At 32.9% G+C, this 26,046-nt stretch overlaps 1 protein-coding gene across 6 annotated transcripts in view; it reads right to left on the bottom strand.

Annotated features, from left to right (window-relative positions):
* Positions 1 to 752: 752 nt before the first annotated feature.
* Positions 753 to 26,046, bottom strand: part of LOC130893819 (nose resistant to fluoxetine protein 6-like) — a 35,113-nt gene continuing 9,819 nt past the window's right edge. For 2 of the 6 annotated variants that reach the window (XM_057800216.1, XM_057800218.1), the window contains exons 2-13: positions 21,507 to 21,743; positions 20,329 to 20,513; positions 16,599 to 16,813; positions 14,669 to 14,745; positions 14,206 to 14,396; positions 11,819 to 11,985; positions 7,847 to 8,015; positions 6,740 to 6,936; positions 6,554 to 6,683; positions 6,229 to 6,415; positions 3,519 to 3,661; positions 756 to 981 (exon numbers count right to left, since the gene is read on the bottom strand). In XM_057800216.1, the coding sequence (XP_057656199.1) occupies positions 859 to 981; positions 3,519 to 3,661; positions 6,229 to 6,415; positions 6,554 to 6,683; positions 6,740 to 6,936; positions 7,847 to 8,015; positions 11,819 to 11,985; positions 14,206 to 14,396; positions 14,669 to 14,745; positions 16,599 to 16,813; positions 20,329 to 20,513; positions 21,507 to 21,705 (1,983 nt within the window). In that variant the 5' untranslated portion in view covers positions 21,706 to 21,743 and the 3' untranslated portion in view covers positions 756 to 858. Of the gene's footprint in view, positions 982 to 3,518; positions 3,662 to 6,228; positions 6,416 to 6,553; positions 6,684 to 6,739; positions 6,937 to 7,846; positions 8,016 to 11,818; positions 11,986 to 14,205; positions 14,397 to 14,668; positions 14,746 to 16,598; positions 16,814 to 20,328; positions 20,514 to 21,506; positions 21,744 to 23,526; positions 23,902 to 26,046 lie in introns of those variants that run through there. The other 4 variants (XM_057800222.1, XM_057800221.1, XM_057800219.1 and 1 more) reach the window with 3 other exon arrangements.

Raw genomic sequence — 26,046 nt, forward strand, 5'->3', positions numbered from 1 at the left:
CGCCCCACATCCCATCAGTCTCACCGATAAAAGAGAAAAGGAGAGGAGGGACTCCTAGGGAGCATTGTATAGGAAAGATTTAAAAAAAGGTCTAAGAAATAAGGCCTTATAGGCACATGACTTGAAGTATAGTCATTTACTATGTGGAAGTCCTCTTCTTCTGTTTGCGCCTCCTCCACAGACTCCTTTATCAAATGCGTTAAGCCTATTTTCCTCTTTCTTATTCACTACCCTATAACACTTTAAGTTGTTTAACAGTCCTATAAATTCTTAACTTCAGTACTTTCGAGATATCCTTCGATTATAATAGGTTTCCTAGATCTCCAGCTGTTTCATAGCTTCTTGCCAATCTATCTATCGATTTTTTAAATTTCAAAAACAGCTCCTTGTTTTGCTCTGTTGTCAGTTTTTATTGGTTATCATTTAAAAAATCGTCATTCAATCAAATATACTCGGTCTTATGTTCGTTGACACGTAGGCCGTATCATTTTGCTATTTACTCAAATATTAAAAAAATATTCTGTACTTCCTGTTTCGTTCTTGTTATGAACACATCTGAATATCCCAGGACTTGCTTTTTGCTATTATAAATCGTAATTTACTACCCCTAAGAATCACCTCAGGAAATCAAACAACACTGCAGGTAACGGAGGGTAACTTTCACCAATCGTATTGATTTCTAAGGTATTCCAAGTTTTGCTAGAGCTTGGTGAGGGTGTTTTCTCAATATCGAGTCATATGCCTGCCTAACAGTATTATCAAACATAAATAAAAAAAATTTATTCAACATTTATTTTAAATTACTGATAATAAACTGTTCAACAGTTATATTTAATTACAATTCAATGAATTTTTATGCTAATTATCTTTTATGTTTCGAAAAACGATTTTTTCTAAAGCTATCATGGGGCTCTCGAATATGAGTGCCCAAATGATGGACAGTCCAAACATGTACATGAATATCCCCCAGAACCAATAAGTCTGAAAAATAAATAATATATTATCAATAAACTCAAAATTTTGTTGTTTATTTTATTGCAATTATTTTCGTATAATAAGAGACTAAAATAATTGATGAATCAATTTTAAAATTTGGAGGTTAACCTTAAGGGATGTTAATACATTATTTTAATAAAATTATTCAACTGCACCTTCAATCTCCTACCAAATTTTCAATCTAAAAGGGGTACCGCATTATATGTCATTATTCATATTTCACTATTCCGTGATTCTATTCTATACAAAACCGTAACCATCTTTATCTTATCTTTTACCGACTTATCATAGACCTTTAGTGTATAAATATTCTCAAATGGAGCCAATATGATAGGAAAAAACAACAATAGTTTTCAAAATTGAGTTTGAAACAGGTTTTTTTAAATATAAATTGTTATAAATGTTTCATATTCAGTTTTAGCTTTATTATTATTATTATTATTATAGTATTATTTATGAATCGAGTTTATAATACCTGCATAACTCACGTATTTTAAGTGAACATTTTTTCGTATCATATAGTGGTGGACGTATTGTAAGAGATTTGTACAGAGTGTAAGACTTAACGGTAATGAGATGCGAAAGTATTTTTTTGAACACAAGAAAAAGAAAATCATGTACGAATGATACAGACGAAGACCTAAGAAAAACGACTGAAGATCCTTGATAAATTGGAATGTAAAAAAGCTTAGGGATTACCTACTGCTATTTCCCAAAATAAAAAGAAGACTTATTAACTTTAGTAAACAGTGGAGTTGTCCCTGAAACATTTTACGAAAATCTACCAATCCAAAAGCTAAATGATAAAAAAGGCCAACTGTAAGAAGACTGATTCTGATTTCATAATTAAGTATATTTCACATTTTGCTTTAGAGCAAAGTACCTGCTGCGACAATTAATGTTTAAGCTAATGAAACACTGAATCCATATAATGTTCCTAACGTTAACTATTGTTCCTTGTTAAGTTACGTTTAGTTAAGTTTAATTTCAAAATAAAATATTGATTTTAATATTAATTTTAAAAAACTTATAGTTCTTACATTTTCTTAATTTCAAACTTTTATACAATAAAAGTTTAGAAATTCGATATTCATTATTTATTTTTCCCATTTTTTGACTATTTTTATAACATAGGAGTAGGTATAATATGTATTGTTAATGAATGCATTATTCAAATAGAGCAAAAAAAAAATATAAAACTGACATTACAATTTCAATTTGAACCATACTTTCAGTCAAGACTCGATTTTTTTTTTAACTTTTCAAAAACCACTTTTTATTAAAAAAATGTGAAAGAAGAGATATATCTCAACTTAAATATAGCTTTCAGCTAAAATATCGGTTGTGTAAGTGGAGGAAAAATCTTTCAAATATACTAAATATTCATTTTCGAAGAGCTGAAAAGCTTTAAAGTCGATTTTTTCGAAACGACCTTTGAGTTGTCACAGTATTGCTCTCAACGTGTGATATATTTTTTTCTGAATATATTTCAGTGTCCCAAACGTAGAGCATCTCAAACTATCGATTATCTTTTTATTTTTTCGTCCTTCTTTCGTCTGCTTTCTATCAATTTTAACATATTTGTATTATCTGTATTTAGTTTGTGTGGTTTTTTGAAATAATATTTTAAGCAACGCGTTATCTAATACCCCTACGTTAGGCGTAAAAGGATTTTTTATAAAAATCAAACCATTGTGGAAATTTATTACGTACACTTCTCTGTCTACCGTACTTCTTAAACCATATTGCGGACTAGATTTATTAGTATCAAGAATAGTTAAAACGTCTTCAAATGTTGGTAATTGATCTTTTGATTTATAACATTTAAAAGATTTTAAACATATTTACATTTTAAACTGTTTCTTCTTCTTTTAATAGCATCAATATTGATGTGAGTTATAGAACGAAAAGACGGTTTCTTATAAACCTAACTGTATTTCAATAGGTCAAGCTACTAAATGAAATCTTTGTTGATGACAGTGATGACATCTTTTATTCTTTCAGTTTTGTTACTTTTATCATTAAATTCAATTGTTCGATGCATCTCTCTATAACGTTAATCGAAAACATTCTGAAGCGGTACCATCATCTTGCCACAATTCTTTGTTTTTTTTTACCTCTGCCATATACAAAATATTTATACTTACGGTATTAATAGGTTAATGATACCGTATGGGCATTGGACAGCAAAGAACTTTACAGAAAGAGAAAAAGAGTTGGAACTTATCCAGGCTTGCATTACAATATTTGATTTTAAGAATCAGTGATTCGTTTAAAAGTATTGAATGATGATGAGGAAATAATGAACGTGAATTAGTATTATTAAAAACTGATTTTTCTAGGCTGAATTAGTATGATATAATCAATATCCATATCAAAATATTCCAATTCTATGAAATTTTGAAATAAGGTGTTGTTACCGTCGATTACAAATTCTCTCAATTGACTTGTACCATACCAAATGAAAACGACAGAAATGACAGGTGACAGGTGACAAGTGCTTAGACAGAATGTTCACTTACCAAATTAAATACATTGAAGTAGATTGAAGTTTTACTAGAGAAAACTATCATATACAAAGCTGTCACGTGTAGTAGATACATGCTGTATATGAATTTGTTCAAGAACTGGAATATTGGCAATGATAAAAACCGATTTATGATTCCTAAAAAGAAAAAGAGGTTAGTCATCGTAACAAAAATTTATTATGAGAAAATGTATTATTATGAACAGTCTATATATATATCAAAAAATGAAAAGCGATGAGTGAAATGTTGAATAATCTTAGTTTCTCTGGTGGTTTTCCAATACTGATTAACTAACAATTATCATTTATTTTGTCAATCATATCACTCTTACTTTCTTCCGCGTTATCTAGAATATTCAAGTTAATTTCTTATATCAATCATAAATACGAAGGCAGTTTTTATCCCAACTACCGATAGACTATAAATTAAAGAAAGTTCATATGAAACAATAATTTCATTTAGTTATTTTTAGACATAATCACCGAAAAGATTGAGACATTTGTGATAACTGCGGACAAGATTTTCAATACTCTCTTCAAAGAAAGTTGCCCCCAATGAATTCAAGTAGCTTACAAAACAGACTTTGAAACTTCTGGAAATTCCATAGACAAAGCAGTAATGGTTAATCTGCACTTTTCTTTAACCATTCCGTCTACTCGTTGAATCAAGTCATCTGAAACGACAGATTTGAGTCCTTGGCTCCCTTCAAAATGCACATCTTTAAACTTTCGACACCATTCACGCACAACACCATCACTCACGAAGTTTATCCCTAATTTTGCGATGGATTTCTGCAGCGCTGCAGCCTCCAGTCTGTAGAAAACGTATCAATAATTGTGGACATGTTTACATGGCTGTAGCACAACGCCGACTGACGCCTGAATGTCAAAATCGCTGAGTATGTAGTGCGAGAGCTTCGCAGTCGCCTTCTTCTGACTGTTTAACGTCAGTCTTGTCAAGTCAACTCTTGTAAGCGCTCTGAAGTTACCGTGAAATATTTAGTACTCAGTTGTGATGTTTGTTTTGTTGATTACCTGAAGTATGTCATCAGTAAGTCAGAAAATGTTGATAAAACATTTTTTTATGATTGGAAAGCATATGCTAGCAGTATTTTTCTGCTAATATCGATGTCTACAACGTTAATTTTGTTAGTCAAATTAGAATTCAGTGAACGGAAAAACATAAAATGACGATATCCACGCCAGGATGAGAATCTGGAAGTAGTAGGAATTATTGAAGCGGATGGAAACTATAGTAGTGTAACTGAAGACTTTAACTCTTCACCCATTGTTATTTGTCGTTTAATGAGGCAATACCGTGAGACTGACATAATTAGAGAAAAATATAGTGGCTGTACAATTTGAACGAATTCTTTACAAGACCGATCTATTCGTTTACAGGCATTACGGGATCTTACAATCACTCCAGGTCAGTTAGCAAGTCGTTGTGAACGGCCAGACTGTGAGAAATTGTCTGCAGACTATTTTCTCTATCATATAAAAGAAATATTTTACCTGCAGATCGGGAACTTGCTCGTGTTCAACCCATATTAAAAAAAGGAAAAAATACGGTTCCTAACAACTACCGTCCGATTTCTTCAGTCACAGCTATTGCCAAGATCATGAATAAAGTCATTAAGCAGTGAATATTGAGATATATTGCGCCTGCTAACACTTTCAGCGACCATCCATACAAATTTTATAGAACTGGATCAACCGCTGATCTTCTGGCTTATGTCTGAAGCTACAGAGAAATATGGGGAGTCCAGAGTTATCGCACTGTACAAATTGATCGCTTTTAAAAGGGTTTGGTATACCAATCTGTGGAATCAACTACCAAGGCACGTTTTTCAATCCAATCAATATCCACTGGAATCTCTACACGGCAGCCCTAGCTCAAACTACTTCACTCGAGTGCTTGCTTCTTACATCACATTGGGTATTCCCATTAACTAGAGGTGATCTAGTTTTCATCCTAATACGGGGCAACTTCGTATGGAGAAATGATCTGGAAATCTAAAACGTCTTATCGCTGTTCAACAGATGTAAAGTTATCACGGCGTTTCAATTGTGATAGTAAGCGATGTTCGTAGGGATGAAATTATCTCAAGTTATTGGATGATTATTTGGATGTTGCCAGTTATTAGGACAATATTCCCCAATCTATAGTGCATCCTCATTTCCATCTAAGTATAGCTGGTAACTGAATATCTAGAAAATGCTCATATGAATGTTTTATTATGGACTGCGCCGTCGGTCGATTTCAATCCTATGGAACAGCTTTGGGACTCGATGGAATTAATGCTACCGCTCAAGCAAAGGGCGTTACATAGAAGACAATAATATTTTGATTCTCGTACTATTAATGAATCATCAAATAAATATCTGTTAATCTCTATGAAATCTCCTCAAATCATTAGTTTCCCACTCTAGATCTTGAAGATCATGGCACTAATTCACTAGAAATGATATCAGTATCACCTTTATAAATTAGTAAGTTATTATATACCATACCAAAAAAGTTATTCATACATTTTGATCATGTTCTCTAGATGTATATGTGTATTGCTTTATATGACGAAGAATGAGTTTCAAAAATGAGAGGGATTAAGTATTATATATTATGGAATATGTATAACAGAATGTTTGATAAACTAAGAACCAAACTCACGATCCCAACATGATTATATTAATTTGATACATACCTCCATGGTTTGTAGCACATGCCCATATCACCCATCCTACGGATAAAGCAAATGTTGGTCTTAAAAGAGCAATATATAAAGCGTTTTCAAATCTACGATAATCAGGTCCTCTCAGTGTACTATGTCCCAAAAAGGTACATAAAAGTATTACTCCTATGCTCATGGTCCAGAAACACATTGAATACATCTTAAATTGAAACAATATCAGAAAAATAGAATTAACAAATCAATAATAGTAAAAACCAGATGGAATCGTAAGTTTAATTTAGTTGGTTTACGTCGTTTCAAATTGTGTACATCTAATTTGATCATAATCACAGAATACCTTAGACAGTTTCACTTTCTCACACCACCTTCTCGTTAGAATATAACCCAAAATAGTACCCATTAACCATGGAGCAGCTCTTGTTGTTGTTTTTAAATAATAATTATTCATATAGACAGAAGTCGGAGTCCTAGAATGTATATTTTGTGAAAAACTAAATAAAATACAAAATATTTGAGTATTTACGGAGAATAGTACGTGGACGATATTCCAGACATCTCGTCTAAGTACGCCCTTACAAAGGAATAAATAATAGATCCTATTGTAGCCAGTGATACCATAGAAATTCCGGATTTGGGATATTTCATCAACATAAAAAATATCAATGGTGAAAAAAAGTATAGCTGCATATCTACGTCCAGGTACCAAGAATGTCCAACACACTAGAATAAACATAACGACAATTAATTCAATGTGTACAGAGATCAACAGTACAGTGTCAATATCATGTGCATGGATATTTTTTCTATTGGTTCTAGAGGTATCGATCTGCAACAATATCTTGAGCTTGTCGAACTCAACATTGAAGAAGAACTGGCCAGACCACTGCAAGTCATAAGGACCATGTCAAGCTGTATAGAGGAGGTACGGAGAGGAATTGGTGACGCAAAGCTTGTACTGTACGAGTACTGAACTTATGAAGAGGCCTGTAGAAAAGGATGTTATTCAAACAAACGTCCAATGAAATGGTACAATTGTTAGAATATCGAATATACTAAATGACACTGTGGGACCTGTCCCTCAATATGCTGGTTTTGTCAATGGAATCAGAAGAATCAACAAGTAGCTTTGGCTATCTAGATTTAGCCATATACCTAAGGCTATCAGAGCCTGATTTCCTGGGGAGAAGCTTAGTAATAAACGGATAATTGCAAGGAAATTGAAACCTAAGCCACCAATACAATAATCGAAAAGGATTTATTGCTGCTCTATAAAATACGAGAAAGAAGTATCAACATTGTTCTTTGATTATATATAAAAATATATATTGATATATTTTTCCAATATAATATGATAAATTGAAAAGCTAGGTTAATATCCAAATACAATTTTAATAATACAATGAATGAAACTTATGCTACCAGCAAAATAACTGGATAAAACACTCAATCAATCATCGCGATACTTTGTGAAAAATCTATCTAGCATAATAGACTTTAGTCCAATGTAGGTTTCACGTCAATATTTCCAAATTTTGAATAAAATTTATAGTACTTTTTATAAGAAACTTGAAAATTGGGCGCTATGGCATAAGAAATAACATGAAACTTATAAACATATGAAGTTTCTCACCATTTGTGAAACATTGTACTCGTTCTGGATATATAGAAGCGTAGTCCACCAGTTTTTCTTACAAAAACCCTCAAAGGACGTTACGATGTAAAACCATCTTGGACCAGATCCAAAATATTTCAATAGAGTAGCAGAAACCAAAACCATACCGGCAAGAGCTGGGGTTAACCTGAAAAAAGACAGCAAAATGTGATATAAAGAACTGGTTGCGGTCAACGAGGAAAGGATTCTGCGAGAAAAGATTCCTCACAGCTGCCTATCATGATGTTGATATGGTTCATGTGATGGACGATGGACGATACAGGAAACAGATTGTGGGTACAGGTTGTTTCCTAAACTGACACGATTTTGAGAGAGAAGATCTGCTTTTCAGAATGAAAATATCATACAGTTGATGCTGCAGAAAATATAAATGTGGTTACTGTTTCGCAGAAACGATTTTAAGAGAATAAAGTACTCAAAATAATTGTAATAATATCGTCCAGGTAACGCTGAAGACTACAGAATTGTGAGAAATGGTTGCTACCTGCACAGAAATGATTTTGAGATGAAAGAGCTCAGACGGTTGCCTAGCATAATAATAATATAATCTAGGTGAGGCTGCAGAATACAAAATTGTGTGAACTACCTAAACAAAAACGTGCCTGAGAGTGCAGACTCCTGCCTAACATGAGGAAACTACCACCCAGGTGATGTTGGAGAAGGTAAAATTTTGGGAACTTGTTGCTACCTAAGCAGAGACAATTTTATGACGTGATAGCGTAGACTTCCACTTAGAACAATAATAATATCGTTCAAGTGACGCTGAACCAAAATATTTTTGGTTGCTATTAAGTACAGATAAACAACTCTAAGAGAAAAGAGCATAGAGTCCTGAAATTCTATCCAGATGATGATATAGAAACCAAAAGTGTGAGTGTTTGTTATCACCTACGCAGATACAATTTTGGGAGAAAAAAGTACTGACGCCTGCCTAACATATCGTCCAGGTGAGTACATAGAAGAATAATTGTGGGAACTGGTTTCTACCTATATAGAAAGGCTTTTGGAAGAGAAGAGCGCAGACGACTAAATAGATCTATGAAAATTTCGTGTAGATGATGCTGCAGAAGACAGTATTGAAGGAACTTGTCTGAGAGAGAAGAGCGCCGACGAATCCCCAATTAAGAATGCTACTGGAATAGTAAGTAGACTGGAAATTCTACACAAGGATGTATTGATATCCAGTTAGCCTAGACCAGTTCTATGCATAAACAAATTACCAAACTAACGAACAATAACTTATTAGAAGTGTCAGTGTGAATTTTGACGTCAAGAAAGTAAACCAGAGTTACGCAATAAATTGAAAGAAAAAACATGTCCACCGAAATTGTGAAAATGGAAAAATTGGAGTATCGAGCTATCATCAAGTACCTGTATTTAAAAGGGTTAAGAGGAAAGCAGATTTACGAAGATATGCTTAATACCCTTGGTGATCATGGTCCTTCGTATGTGACCGTGAAAAATTTTCTATTGAAGATGGTGACCGATCGGGATGACATGATTTTATCAAACCGTCGAACTGGGCTAAAACGGATATCTGGAGCACTGAATATTTCAGACGAACGCATTCATAGTTCACGTCAATTTCGACATGAGAAAAATTGTTGCAAAATGGATCCCCAAATGTTTGAATGTTGACCAAAAGCGTGCAAGGGTAGAAACATCGCGTTCGATCTGAAAACGATGTAGACTTCTTAAAACGAATTGTTACTATGGATGAGACTTTACGATCCATAAACAAAACAAAAATCGATGGAATGGCGACACTCTGGTTCTCCAAGACCTAAGGAGTTTCGTCTATTCTCGAAAATACACAAAAGATATGTTTTCTGGGAATATCCTTAAAACTTCTGAATCATTTTTACCTGAATGTAACAAATTTAGTTTGGCAAATAAACAGATCTGAAGTATCTTTCTAAAGTGATTTTATTATTTTCAAATGTCTTCCGCCAATTTGATCTTCCATTTTACTCGGGAAACAGTCAACTCATGATTAAATTTAATTCGTAAGTTTGTCTTTTGTTTCCAAACTAAATTGAGTCCAAGGAAATATGTTTTGTTATGAAATAAGTTGACAAATCAATTGCGAAAATTCAATCAATAGCGAATAGACTTCTAATCATGAGGTATTTCTGCTAATTTCCTTAGGTTTGAAGAAGGTAGGTTGAAATATTGATCAATATTTTTTAGAGAATAGAGAAAAAGTCGAAATATGAGAACTGGTGTAACTGTATCCTTGGAATAATTTCTGATTTCTCTAGACTAAATAAAACCACAATTTGTTGTAAAAGAATATAAAACTATATTTTTGAAATTTTTCTACCCTTCGAGAATCATTTAAAGCAGCCAAGGGAATCTAGAATCTTTATGTCGTTCAAGATCGTCTTACCACATCAACCTTTGTAAGAATTATTATATTTCAATGTATTTTTTGCTTTTACCTGAAAACCTTTCTCTCACGCCAGTTCAGCTCGTGAGATTAAACAAAAAAATTTTTTTTTACTGTCTCATCGGGTGTTTTATTGTCGCGTTTCTAAAAGCTCGACGTGCTTTAGGAAAATGAATTCTGTTTCCTTTTTTCGGCACCTACTGAAATTGTTCCAATGCACACACATTTCTATCGCAACCATTAGACATAAGCCACCTCTAGACTACAAATAGTAGTGTGGAATTATTTATTCCACCGAATACATCCATTGAAAATTCATAATATTCGAATGTATATTTTATACATATATATAAGTTCCCATATTGCAACTTTAAATGCCTATAGTTCAGAAACGAGGAGCCGTATGGAAATTGTTTCTCATGTCATAGCAATATTTTCAAGTTATCTATTTAGCCCCGAGTTTTTTGCATCATGTCCCGGAACTTCCTCTATATAAACTTACGATTTCTGCAATCTAACTACCTCTATGATTTTCGATAAATTCAGTTCTCTTAACCATCTAAACTTTAACACATAAGACGTTTGTTTTGACATATTAACTGTCCGAACTCAGCATGTATTTTGGTTAACATATCTTAAATCATCGCCCGTCCCGAATCACTTTAAGGTGATGCATGTCACCAAGCATTGTAGCTGCAATATCAGTATCAGCACTTCTGATTACTATCTCTGCTGAATATTTGATGTTACATGCATGGTGTACTATCTTCGTATCTGCTTCCTCGTGTTATGAGCATAACAACTCTTCATAAACCCTTGAGACAACTTATTAGAACATCTATATGATCTGTTTGCTCATGCTGGATATCTTTTTCTAGGCATTGCATCAAAGCAGATTTATCTGTCTTGCAAATGGCTCCATCCAAATGGCACATCGACAACGACACTAGGATAAAATCTTTCCATCCATTTCCACATCCATTGAGTTACCCAGCATGCGTCCAAATAAATCATTTTGGATTTGATTCTCTTGAATTTTTCTACCTTATTAGATTTTATATTTCAGGTTATGTTTTATTCGGATTTCCAATACATTTTTTCAATGTTTCCTATAAGAACGATATTAGTTTACCTTTACTAAATAAAATTTCACTTTCATTTCACACAATAACTGCACAAATATCAAATACTGAACGTTGATTGTTGCTACTTCGAGCTTGCACCTAAAGTGGATTTTCAATGTGTCTGGCAACTATATGTAAGTGTCCGGCAATGGATAACGTAATTTCTACATATATCCTGAAGAAAATATAAAAAATTGGAGTTTATACTTTAAAGAATTGAAGGTAGTTTATACATATTTACTAACTTTTACCTGTCCAAGTAACCACAATCGGAACTTGATAGTAGGGGGTCATTCTTAGCTGTGTTGAAGACATACACAGCTTTTATAAAATAAGTTCTGGCCGTCGTAGGCTCTTGCTCTATTAGTCGAAGTTCCATATAAAATGTTCATGCAATCAATAAAATATAATACTAACCGGACGTATCGATGAAGGTAATGTCTGAGTATAACCCTTAGGTTCAAGATAGGCATCGCGTTCGTTTTAAAGAACACATACGTAACTAGGGTGCCCCCGACCATTAAAAAAGTGTCACAAGCTAAGTCTCCATTGATGAAAACCATGCTCACCAGCGAATTAGCAAACTGAAACCAAATCAAAGAAATATTATCATCGATAATGTTTTTTGAAGTATTTAAAATTTGAAAGAGTATAGAAAATTATTATGTATTTTATTAACAATTGAAAACTGATATCGAAAAGTTTTAAGTGATCTGAAACAAATCGTCAAGTATCATTTCAATGGTTCTGTAGTCTCAACTTTTCTTGTTTTTTCAAATTCATTATCAAATCGTAGTAAAAAATTGGTTATCCGATGAATTGATCTTGAACAGGGTGAGCTCAATAAAAAGAGGAAAAACGAGATTTATTATCGATTTTAAAATCAATTTTTTGTACAAGGTGGTGCAAAAAGAACGCATGAATTTCAAACCAGTATAATTTGTTTTATTTTAATTACACACAAAATGGAATCACATGAATACAATGTTTCGATAATTTAATTAATGACTTTGTTCATTGGAATATCACATGGACTGTTTATAGTGAACTTATCACTTTCATAAAATTACTTCAGACAAATGGCGTCATTCCGCGTCGATACACATCAAAGTGTTTCTTCGAAGTTTTCCATTACTATTGACAATGTCTCGTTGGAAATAGCTGTGATTTCTTTCCGTATTGCAGCTTTTGTTGCGATCAGGTATCGAACCATTTCGTGGAACATTGATTGATGTGAGTTGAAGCCTAACCTATAAAACAACCAGTTCCCGCTACTCAACTCAAATTCATGCGCGTTATGCACGCAGATTCATTATCGATTTTAAAATCAATTTTTTTATAAACTATTTATTAGCTTCAAAGTATACTTCTACATCATTTTATGTGAGATCTTTGCGAAAGAGTTAGATGAAGGATGTGGGGTGAAAAAATCAATTTTTTCCGACGCAAAATCATGAGTTTCTAGAATTCTTATCACATGATGTTAGTGTCAACGGAATTTTTCATTTGTACAAGTGACAGTCGTATTCATCTTGAAAAATTAAAAAATGTTTTCAACCAAACTTGTTTATGATAATATTAACACCGTTTTTCACCTGTTCTCACATACTCTCACCAATTTTCAGTTGCAAAATTTGATGAACACCATCTTAAGACTACCCCCCAAAAAAACGTCGCAATCACTCTGTCATCCACTCTTTTGATTGGTTTGTCTTCTCGGGAATATAGCGGTGAGTTATTTCATCTAAAATTATGAATCGGTGCAAAAAATGCGACTTGATTCACTAAAACTGCGCTGATAAGGCTTGAGAAATGTATTTTCGTGTTCGCTTCCGTTCCAAATTGATCAAACTCCTCAACCAGCTTGCATACTCTTCATTTTTATTCATTTATTTATTTACATCACCCTACAGCCCAAGGGCCAATTAAAAGGTGGAAAAGACATACATTGAAGTTAACGATTGAACAATTAACGTTGTAAAGTACAAGTAAACAATTGTACACATACGTCTAGTGGCTAGATCGTTCAAGATAAAGCGTTCTAGCAGTTTGTTGTGAGGTATTCCTTGTGTTTGATTCAACTTACTTTCTATGAATATTATTTCTAGTTTAGAAAAAAGGAAAGCATTAAGAAGTAAAGATACGGTTTCAACTTCGAAAAACTGCCTAGAGTTTCTCAGTACGAAATCAAGGTTCCTGGAGGCTCCACCAAGGATAACATCAATATGCTCAACAAAGTTCAATTCACTGTTAAATGTAACACCAAGATCTTTGAATCATACAGAGGTTTTAAGCACATTTTTATAAATGCAATAATTGAGAAGAATGGGGTCAAGTTTTCTGGTGAAAGATAAAGTATTACACTTTGGAAAGCTGAAGGAAGTGGCAGTCAGCAATGTTCTATATCAGCGTAAAGGAGAACATTAGAACATAATCCTAAAACAATGATATTTATAGATATTAAAAATGATAGTGGCCCAAATACTGTGCTCTGGGGAATTTCAGAAGATGCGTTGATTCACCCCTTATCAACTAAATGCATTCAATAGTTTTATTCAGTGTAAAAACATCAACGAGTATACAAAGAAATAAATTTTTCTCCTCAGAGATTCAACTTGGTATAGAGGTAAATCGTCACATTTCCTGCTCTCCAAACGCCTCTGATGTGTGTTGAATCTTGAAGACAAAAATCAAAAAATTCGTCCAAAATCATTTATACTACTAGATCAAGGATTGAAGTATATGAATTCATAACCTACATAAATAAAATGGCAATCTTCCATATAATTTCAAATCATACTCACCTCAACTACATCTTTAGAATTGAAAACTGGTCCTGAAGTATAAACTGAGTGCGTGTGTAAAATAATTATCCAAAACATACTGATCACTCTGATTCCATCAAGACAGGACAAATTAGAGGCTCGCTTCGAAATTGAGAACAATTTCTTACCATTGGAGAATACAGAGAATGCACAAATTGATCTATCCCGACCTATAAAGTGTGATATGAAATTAGTACAAGTCCTCAAAAATTTAAATGAAATATTTTCATGGAATGTGGCCAATTGTAATTTGGAACATGCCTCACTAGTTTTTTAGTGTCAAGTTTTTTCATTCTTTCCGGATTTTTGTCAAATCTACTAGTTACAAAAACTGACCACTAAGAGAATAAAAACTCATTCCATTCTTTGGTATAGTGTTATATTTTGTTTTTATGATAATTATTACTGATTATTTTGGAAAATTTTCAAATCAAATACTTACTTTCACCTACATATAAAAAATATAAGTCGAATGCCGTGGAAACAATCACCAGTGATATTAATAAACATAAAATCGATCTAAAAAATATAATTAATGATTAGAAATTTGTTTAATTACTTGAAGAAGATTTAGTGTGAACGAGAAGAAAGAACGTTCAAGATTGAAAGTTCACTAAATGAAACATTTAGATTACGGCAATTGGAGAAAGAAACTACTCTAGAGAATGAGAACAATAGCAAAAAATTGAACAAATAACAATTTTTCACAATAAAAAGAATATGCAAAAGAAAATTGTGGCACTTATGTTTCGGCTATTAACAAGGATCATGTCATAATCATTGTTGAATGGGCAGATAACAATGTTGTTACCGCCGCCTCAAATTGCTATAAATTAAATCTAATTGGACAAATAAAGCTGTATTCACAAAGTAAAAAAATATATTAGTGGATCGCTCCTTCCTCATTGAACGCTATAATATTAATATGGGAGGTAGCGATTTATTGGACATATTTATTTTTACTTATCGCAACGGTGTTATGTCCAAAAAATAGTGGAGGAGTATTCGTGGGTTCGAAAAAACTCACCAAACTCTTTGATTCATTTCAGAAGAACCAAAGGTCAAGTTCATTCATCACGGTTTAAAATGGACCCGAAAACTACAGGAAGACCCTCCACTTCCAAGTTCAGTATGTATGTATACAGAATTACTGATGATATGAAATAAGACCACCACCTTGGGCATGTGAAGCGGTATTCACAATGTAAGAAAATATATCAGTAGATCGCTCTTTTCTCATTGAACGCTATAATACTAATATGGGAGGTAGCGATTTATTGGACAGGTCTATTTCTACTTATCGCAACGGTATTAGGTCCAACAAATAGTGGTAAAGTAAAGTTCATTTATCACGGCTTAAAACGGACTCGAAATTTACAGGAAAACCCTCCATTTCCAAGTTTAGTCTGTCTCTATACAAAATTTCGGATGATATCAAATAAGGCCACCGCCTAATTTCTATTCCTGATAAAACATGAAGAAGTTGTGCTAGAGAAGGATGCTCTAGTAGCTTAAGAACTATGTGATTTCTAATACTAAATAGAGATAAAACTCTTATTATTTACGTAAATTCATAACTAAAGGGTATAGCTTTACATACAAAGACCATGTTAATTACTTATAAATATTCTATTCAGCCATCCAAAACTTTTGTTTTATAGAAAATAAATCTGTTCTAATGTCAGTCTGCTACTGTAGACTGTCGTCTATCATGTCACTTGTGGATTGCATGGTGTAAATTTTGCTTCCATATCTTGTTTTATACCTGTGCTGATGACACGTTTTCAATTGGTAGGATTGATTCTTTCAAATAATATCCGAGTGATTATTGTATTGATTTTATAGTGTAAGACCCAGTGGGCAGCAAACCAAACATATTTTAGGAAAGCCTAAAATTTCCTCGGTAAGTCCGTTGTGGCCCCAGAGATAGCCCCCCAGTTTATTCGATACTGTGCTATATACCTCAAATAGTCACCCGAAAATAATAATCCTAAATGAACTTTAATAGTCAATAATAATAAAATCCAAAAATACCAATTGAAGTGAATATCAAATGCATCTAATACAAAACGAACCGCTACTGTCAGAAGTCGATACCAAACGAAATATTATATTGAATTCAAATAATGGAACGGTTTCTCTCGAATCACCAGCTGGTTTGACAAAGACTTAATTTTATTGAGAAAACAAGTGAAGATCACTACGTTTGTCGTGTAATTTGGTTCTATTAACGCTTCGCCAAAACATGCCATGTTAAACTACTTTTATGAATCGAACCCTTTTGTACTTTTTATAGTTTTTCAAGTAAAAATATATGGTATAACTATGAATGTTGAATTATCTGGATATGAAAAATTAAATTGATTACTCACATTCCAATGAGAGCATCTCTATCCAATGGTGGATAAACGTCTTCAATTGTTTGGCAAGAGACAGATGATATACTAATTCCTAAGCCTCTTGAACTGTTCATTATTGCGATCGCATCTAAATCAGAACAATTACTTGGCAGACATAACGCCCATGTGGGATTTCCAATCATATGTATACCCCCGGATACTTTGGACAATAAACTTTTGATGTACCTCTAAAAAAATGGTAGACCTTGGTAATGAAAATACTCGTCTTTATAGTGCCTCAAAAAAATAAAAAGAAATAAAACCCATTGAATATACCTTTGATGTTATATCAATGAGAATCTTGATGCAAAAAGAAATATTGAACAAAAAGCATAACAGAAAATGATGAGATCTTATTTGTAACCAGTAGAGTTTACAGTACCTAAACATACAGAATGATTGATAATTGGGATTAACTTCAATGCCTCCTTTGTCCTTTTCGATATCAATTTGAAAGATTACAGCCATCATTAGCCTTTAGTCGTCACATTATGAAATTATTCACAATCAAACAAGGTGTGCCATATCAAAGTTAAATGTCTCGTTACTTGGAACACTTCATATTTTATTGCATATTTGGAATCACCTTAGTTGATAGGTGTTCGAACTGACCCCTATAGACATATATAAATGCTCGAAAAACTCGCAGTACAAAGCAAATATTCCGAAATTCATTCCATATTCTACATTTCATATCATCCCTTATGGACGCCGGTTTTTTTTACACTTCATTCTTAATGTGACCTCAGAAAAATGACTCCATTTTATTGATACCTGGTTACCTTGGTAGCCACTTTACTAGACCATTTCTTTCGATTCGTCTCTCAGGAAATCGTTCATTTGACGTGTACCAAATGGAACTTGTTACAATGAAAGAGGTTTAGTAGAAAATCTGAATAGATCCAAATGTTTCCCAAAAAATTATGGTCCTATCAAATATTCACCAACAATATCTCTCCAAACATTCGATGACCATGTAAATTGACTGTGCGTCTCTATGTGATATGGATTAGTTGATGAATATTAGTAAGAGTTTTGCCTGTTAAAAAAAAAACATTTTTATTGAACGTGGCTCCATTTCCAAACAGAAAATAGTCGAAAAAGTCACTCTGTTAATCAAATTTTGGTAAAACCCACTTATTGAATGCTGGTCTTCCTTCAAAATCAACTTCAGCTTATTTGTGTTGGAAGTAAAAGTGGTGAGGATTTATTTTGTTTTCGTCAAGGATTCTTGTTTCATTTTCTTCTGTCATAAAATTTTAATCGTTCATGCTTTTCATAATTAACTAAACCCCTTAGATTGAAGCGCTCCATCAATCTCTCCGAGTTTTCTTTTGTAGGTTGCCTTCTTTCAGGAAGACATATACTCTTGCTAATATTGAGAGGTTTTTGCTGCATTTTCCCAATATCCAAATAATATCAATCATTACATCACTAGTGAAATTCTTTTTTGTCTAAATGTACCAAACCGCCAAATCCAAAAAAGAATGTACGTATTGTTATGTCATGTCATTGTTAAATATCAGTTTTTGACAAATAATGGCCAGTATATATGTATATATGTGAAAGACGATGAAGTACTTGCGCTTGTCTGGCTTGTTTTGTGCAAAAAGGAAAGAAAATCACGTAGTTGTATTTAATAATTAGCCTATCGTACTCAGTATTTTTCTTGTTGCAGTCGTGATAATCTTCATTTTTCTCATTTCTCAAGCAAACCTCATTTTTATAGGACTGGATAAATTCCTTCAATAACGCACGGAGTCCGCCACAATCTTCTAACGACATGTTTCAACATGCCCGGACGCGTTCGCCTACACCATGTCTTGCGAACGAACTGGATGATGCTTGATATTAGTATGTTGTTGGTACTTTTCAATATTCACATCCACCCAATATAATTGAAGAAACCAAGGAAATATTGTACCATTATTTTGATTCGCCGTGTATCAGATTCAATGATTATCAACAAAATGAATAATTTCTCAAAATTTTTATTACCGCTTAAATCCATTTGTCGCAACAGATTTTCATTCTTGAACTTCTCTTACATTGTACAGGGTATTGAACTTGTAAGGATATTCATGGAAAATCGGTTATAACTTTTTAAAAACCCCATATAACTCATCACATATATTATTTTAAGTGTCTAGCAATTAAATGTAAAGTCTTTAATAGAAAAATTATGAGTTTGATATTGCACATCATTCTGGAATACCCTCTATGGTTGTGAATAATTTTAAAATAAGAAGCTTTTGAATTTTCGTTACATCAAATGGGTGTGGTAGTAATGAATTCGATCGCGAATACACTACCTGTCAAATGTTTTTACTCACCCCATTATCCATCCATTATATTTTGAGATAAACCACGGTGACTTTTTTTTCATATTGTTAACAAAGGTTAAAAAAAAGATAATTGAAAAAGAAAAATATATCAATGGCAAGTATCATGCGAACTTATTGCAGCATTTTAACGAAGATATCAAACAAAAACGACAGTTTTGGCTAAAAAGAAAGTGCTGTTTCATCAAGACAATGCACCAGCTCAAATAACCGTTATTGCAATTGCCAAAATTAGGAATTGTAGTTTAAATTGCTACCTCCTATATATTTTTCGTCAGATTTAACCCCCTTGGATCATTTTCTATTCCCAGACTTGAAAAAATGGCTCGGTGATCAAAGATTTTCCAATGAAGAGGTGATTTCGGAAGTTAATGCCTATTTTTAGGGGCTTAACGATTCCTTATATAAAATTGTCAATGAACTTATTGTACATCGCTGGGAAAAGTGGATAGATCTTAAAGGAAATTACGTTGAAAAATGAATATATTTTTTCCCAAAAATTTTCGTGCTTTCTTTGTTGGGCCAAGCTCTTCTGGGACCATCATTGTATATTGTAGCGGTGAGTTAGAAAATTTGTAACAATAGTACAACAAGTACCAACTGATTTGTTCATTATTTTTCAACTGTGAATCATTTCTTTGGTGTTTATGATTGTATTTTATTCCTTCTTAAGCCTGTGTGACACAAAAACGTGCTTTGATTCATACTTTTTAGACCAATACATTTTTTTTGTTAAGTTCGTACACCAATTGATTTCGTTCTCGAAAATTCAGACGTGCAAGTTTTGAAATAGGTGAAACCGAAGAACTATCGAGAGGAACACATAAATCGCAAGTGTTCATAGTATAGGTAGAAATAATCACAATCATTGAAGATAAACGTGATGCATTGATCAGTAAAAGTGATTGACGACTCACGAGTCCAGAGATAGTAGCTCAGATTAATTAATCTAGTTATCTGTTTTCTGGCAGTTAAGAATACTCTGTTAAGACGTAAAAAAATGTAATGGTGGCAGAGGGCTAACTAAGTAAAAATTGGACGTATGAAGAGTGTTTTATGGATTAGTACGTTCTGGCCATCGCCCGATCCGTAATTTTATCTTCCAGCAATTCCAAACATTCCTCCAAGCTCTGCAAAGAGTATTGGAAAGAACTGGAAAGGAAGAGTTGAGTTTTTGTGGGATAAATTTGACGGGAAAGTAAGTAAGCACTGTCCTACTTCCATTTCACATCTTTGGAACATCCTGAAAAACGAATGGAACCAAATAGACCTTTCTTGTTGGAGATCGTATATGATAAACTGAGAATTTTTCGATATAAATTGAAATTTTCCTATTAATGTCTTTGACATGTTTTACTTACATGATTCTGAACGTATACTGATTGATTATCAATACCAGAACTATTTACAATTACTTGACCAAGACAATATTTTCCTCCAATATTATCTTTCGTCGATACTATTTCTATACATTGCTTGAAATCTCCCATTTCTCCAAAATTATAAGAAAGGAGGCCTACTGGTACTTTAGAAGAAGCGTCCAACACTAAAACAAAAACCATTCGCAATTTATTTCGATAACTAGTTGATTTTTCCTTACACGCTTCTTTGCAAATGAATAATAATTTGGTTATTACAACACATGATGTGATTATGAGAAGGATTTCCCTATTTTCACAGTACATTCGATCCAGCTGGGTGCAATTTTCACAGTTGAATCAAGCTTTTTTGATTCATTTGTAGAAGGATGAATATATAAAAAAATTAGATGCTCCATTGCCGCATGAGTTAACTGTAGAAAATGATTGATACTTTGTTAACACGGATGTAATAGAATCATTTCTCAAGATAATAGGTAATTACAAATTAATTAGTAATGTGTACGTGGAAAAGTCAAATAAATGACATTTATGGTGAGTCTGAGAGTGTACAATGGTAATCAATACAAGTATTTTCTCTCACGTCGACCACACATATCTTTAATAACTACATTTGGATAGAAATTTTCAATGCATTTAATCACAATCACTTCTTAATTCACGTGTTCTTTGGAACATTGAAAAAGTTTTGTATGTTTGACTCGATCAAACTAGTTAATGAAACATTTTTTTTTTCTAAATTAACAACTCTTCTGTAGTAGTGTCTTCTTGCACAAGAAAGCTTCACGTGTGCCTAGTCCACTATAAAATCTTAATAATTCTTTGTCATTATTGTGTTCACATTTGGCTTAAATTTTTGGGGTTTGTGATGAACAGATATGTTTCGACATATCTGTTCATCAGGACTTCTTCTTGCTTTCGATTTGTGTATTGCTTCGGATTTAAAAATGCAACCATATGATAAGTCAGTGAATTTTCTAGTACCACTACTAGTTATATATTTGAACTTTCTCCGAATACCTCGTCATGAAGAAGAGTTTTCAGTTGGGAAATCTAAGGTATCATCCTGTTCAAATATGAAATAGCTTTTCCCATTTTTAAGTGTCTACTATGTATTCAAGATAATTTAAAGTATAAAATGATTATGTGTATTCACTTACTCTGCAGTGCCCACATCTCATCGTCCTTTATGTCAGTTTGATTCAAACGATCAACGAAGATTTTCAAAGCTAGTTGACATTCAAATGACAAAACGTGTGTTATATCATTTATATTTGTGACCAATTTATGTATGCTACTTATACAAATTCCACTTTGAAATATGCAGAGAAATAACGAAATTCTCATGAATTTATTCATAACTAAATCTCCATTGACTTCATCAATTTGAGCTTAATCTGAAACAAAAAATCAAAATTTCGTAATGGAATAATCAACTTGGGAGTATCGATTTGTGTTTTGGATCTCATAATAAAGTATTGAAACTGATGGTTTTAGAATTATTGCTCGTAAAATTCTCATTTTCTTTCAAAGTAAGTTTTTTTTATACTCCCAGTCATATTTCCAGGCGTTTTTAATAAATATAGAGGTCTTTGACAAAAATCTCCGACAGAATTCTTGTTATTATTGTTTGTATAAGTTAAATCGATTTTGAGATGCACTCCTTCCATGACGCTTGTAATTTTACCGAGAATAAAGCAGACGTAAGATGATGGATGTTACAAAAATGATAGCGTAACAGCAGTTGATATGCAACACCCAATTGCTCGTGATTTCTGGGGGGAAAAGTTTATCATCAGAGTATGATAACTTGGTTATATCAAAAGCACTTCAGACAGTGTGATTGTGAGTGGTGGGACGCACAGTTAATGAGGTACGTAATTAATTGGCGCAGTCGGTAGGAATCGTGCGGATTTTGGAAAGAATTTCTATGCAACGTGTCGATAAAAAACTTTCTGTGATCTCAGTGTTTCAGCGATCAAGTGCAAATCCTGAAAACCTACTCTTTAGTGAAGGAAGAAGTCTAGAGGAAATAAAAATCAGCAGAGATTTTATCATATAAATTTTTTAGATTTAGATTTTGATTTTGGGTCAAGATTTTGGCGCAAATTTGTATTTTTGTGCTGATAAAGTTGTTATTTGTTTTTAAAAATATTTTTTTATCGCAAAAACACGTAATTAATTGGCGCAGTCAGTAGGATTCGTGTGAGTCTTGGAAAGAACTTCACGCATTGCGTCGATATAAAAAACCTTGTGATCTCAGTGTTTCAACACTAAAGTGCGCATCCTGAAAACCTACTCTACAGTGGAGGAAGAAGTCCAGAAGAAATCAAAATCAGCAGAGACCAAAATCTGGAAGAAACATCAAGGAAATATTTGGTACACTTGGTACGGCCATGATAATCATCATCCTGATTGCATTAAGAGACCTGTATCTTCTAAGTAAATATAGAAAGAACTTGATGAACATGAAACCAAACAAGATAGAAGAAATTTAATTGGATACGACAAACAACTCCGTTGTTTTTCAGGATGGACCTGGAAATTGTTAATCTTTTAGAAAATAATCATTTGTAAAATCACCATTTTGGGTCACGATTTTAGTATATATCTTAAGTTAAACTTTTTAATTGAGATTTTAATTAAGATATGGTAAGAAGATATTGTAACTTTTGTTCAGTTAATATTTTATTGTATTTTTGTGTTGATAAAGTTGTTATTTATTTTTAAAAACATTTTTCTATCACGAAAACACGTAATTAATTAGCACAGTCAGTAGGATTCGTGAAATCTGGGAATTATTGATCTTTTATAAAATAACCATTTGTGAAATCAGCATTCCTTTCACTGTATATACTTGTATTTTAGGTTGAGATTTTGGGTTAAGCTTTTCAGTTGATGTTTAGTTAAAATTTTGTACTAATATTTTATAACTTCTGTTCAGTTGATATTTTTTTGTATTTTTGTGTTGATAATAATGTTTTTTCTAGAAAAATATGTTTCATCGCCAAAAAGACGCAATTTTGAAATAAATACGTATTTTTACTATATCACTAATACGGTTTTGCTTGTTTTTTTTTGTTGATAAGTGTTTGTATTTAATTTCTGGCTTTATTTTCTGAATACTTGTGTTTGAATTTCGAAACAAAATAAGACACAAATAACATTTTTTTAACATACCTCTCAATATTATGGCCCGTAATGTGAGGTACTGTTTGATAATTGTATTTTTTAAATTATCAAATGTTTTGGATGCAGACTCGTACGGTATATACCTTTTCCCTCAATTGTCACCCGAGAAATATTATTTTCGAGTTCAGTTAATTCTAATATATGTAATGTTCAATCTTCATCACTTAATCGCACTACAGTTACATGGGAAGTAACTTTTGGCAAACTGTTTGTTCACAATCGTTCTCTTCTTCATACCTGAATAATTATCAAATCCTCCCCCTATTTTCTATATTCATCTATTTTGTCACATTTGGTTCTTATAAAAAACGTTTCCACTTCTTTCACCGCAATACATTCAAGATTAAAAAAAAATAGTTGAATATCCAAATCAACTTGCGATATTTCTTTCCATAAACTTGAGATAAAGAATGATATTTTCAGAAGTTTTATCGTAGGAAATTAATTACTCCAGCTGTTGATAAATGAACATAGTTAAATTAGTCTTTAACAATTTATAGGACGTCTCACAAACGACTCTTGAAGGGAGAAGAGAGAAGAGAAGCGAGAGAATAGCAAACATTTCCATCAATGAATTATTCCAGAGTGATAGCAATACCTACTATTTCGACCTTGAACTTCTTCAAAAATAAAAAGTTAGGTGCTCCACGTAGCACATTAATTTGAAAACTGTACACTTAATGCATATGAAGGCCAACAAGGCCATCACCTATAATTTCTAAGCAATTTGTATTTTATTATCATCTAATACTAATAATACCCCTAATACTAATCTAATACCCCTGTAAAGTATATAAGGAAAACAATGAAACAATATGTTACATCATAAAAATGGTTTGTATTTACAGTAATCTAATGTAGTATGATAATATAAGATTTACTTGTCAACTGGAATTTGTCTATATTTTCTTTCCCTTTTTTCTTTGAAACTTCTTGTGCAAGTTTTTCTGCGAGGATTCGCTTGCTCAACTTCCCGGTGAAATTACCAATCAGAGGCTCTGGTAACGTTTTTCCATTACTCTAACATCCTGTTGTAAACGCTCACGTTGCTCCTCACTAACATTTCTTAAATTGTCGGGGAAGTAATCGAGGTGGCTCTTAAAAAAGTGAACTTTCAGGCTCATCGAATATCCTAACTCTTCAAACTTTTTTATCATGTTGGCAACAATAGACTCATATTCTGGTTTTTTTTGCATTTCCCAAGAACTTGGTGACAACTTGCTTGAAGGTTCTTTTTCATTTGAGGTCATTGTGGATTAGAAGTTAACGTCAAACTTTATTTTTCTGATATCAGGTTCGACAAGAACGCCTTCTTTCAATTTAACTTTTGAAAAGTGTGGAAATTTCTGACAGAGATATTTGAAACAAGGCAAAAACTATTTCATGAGGCCTAACTTAATATGTAGTGGTGGTAGGAGCACGTTTTTTGGGTCTACAAGACTTTTGAGTAGAATGTTCTTTTCGCCAGGCTTTAAAGACTCTCTAACAAGCCAGTTCTGTTTGTACCAATGTTGATTCCTAGCTCTACTGTCCCATTCACACAGGAAACATGGAAACGTGGTAAAACCACGTTGCTAACCAAGAAGCATACACGTTACTTTTAAATCACCACATAACATCCAACCATGTGCAGAATAACCGATTTTATTTGACGCTATTTCTAGATTTTCGTAGTTCTCTTTCATATGTACAGAATGACCGACAGGTACAGAAGCATACACGTTACCGTTGTGTAATAAAACATCCTCCAAACTATTTTTGAATGAATCAATAAACAGCCTTCAGTCTTTTTTTTTTTGTACTCAATTCCAAACTCACTTATTAGACCAGGAATGTCTGAGCAGTACACCAAATCACCCTCTTGTTCAAAATACTTTGAAAATTGCTGTTCTCTCTTCCTATACACATGAACGCTAGTTCCAGCCGCCAACAAGTTATTTTCTTTTAGCCTAGAGCTAAGTAGTTCAGCTTTTTCTTCTGTTAAGCCCAGATCCATAACTAAGTCGTTAAGCTCGACCTGAGTAAACAATTTAGGCTCTACATTTTCTGTAACACATTGAAATTCTTCATCGTGCTCGTCTAACTCCGACTGTACATCAGAAAATTCTTCTGTTACAATAGAATTTAAGTCTGTGGTGTATATGAAAGGGCACCTATATTGCTCCCTTGAGGGACATCTTGTCGTATCGTCAAATTATTAGACATGATTCAAATTACATAACCTGTTGAGATTCATCTGAAATGTAACATCTAAGGAGGGCAAATTCCGGATTTACTAAATCCAATAAAATGAATAACTGCTATTGATATTTTGTAATTTGAAATATCAAATGCCCTGGAAGAATCAAGGACACTCACTTCGCTTGTATCTACATAGGGCAGACATCTCAGTATTTAGAAAATAGATTAAGAGGTCATCAATACGATAAAATATCATAAAAAATATAATCAAAATATAAATTCAATTATAAAGATTCAAAAATTCTTGAAAAAGAATCTAAAACACGA

The sequence above is a fragment of the Diorhabda carinulata genome, chromosome 5, assembly GCF_026250575.1.
Source record: "Diorhabda carinulata isolate Delta chromosome 5, icDioCari1.1, whole genome shotgun sequence".
NCBI classification, from domain to species: domain Eukaryota; kingdom Metazoa; phylum Arthropoda; class Insecta; order Coleoptera; family Chrysomelidae; genus Diorhabda; species Diorhabda carinulata.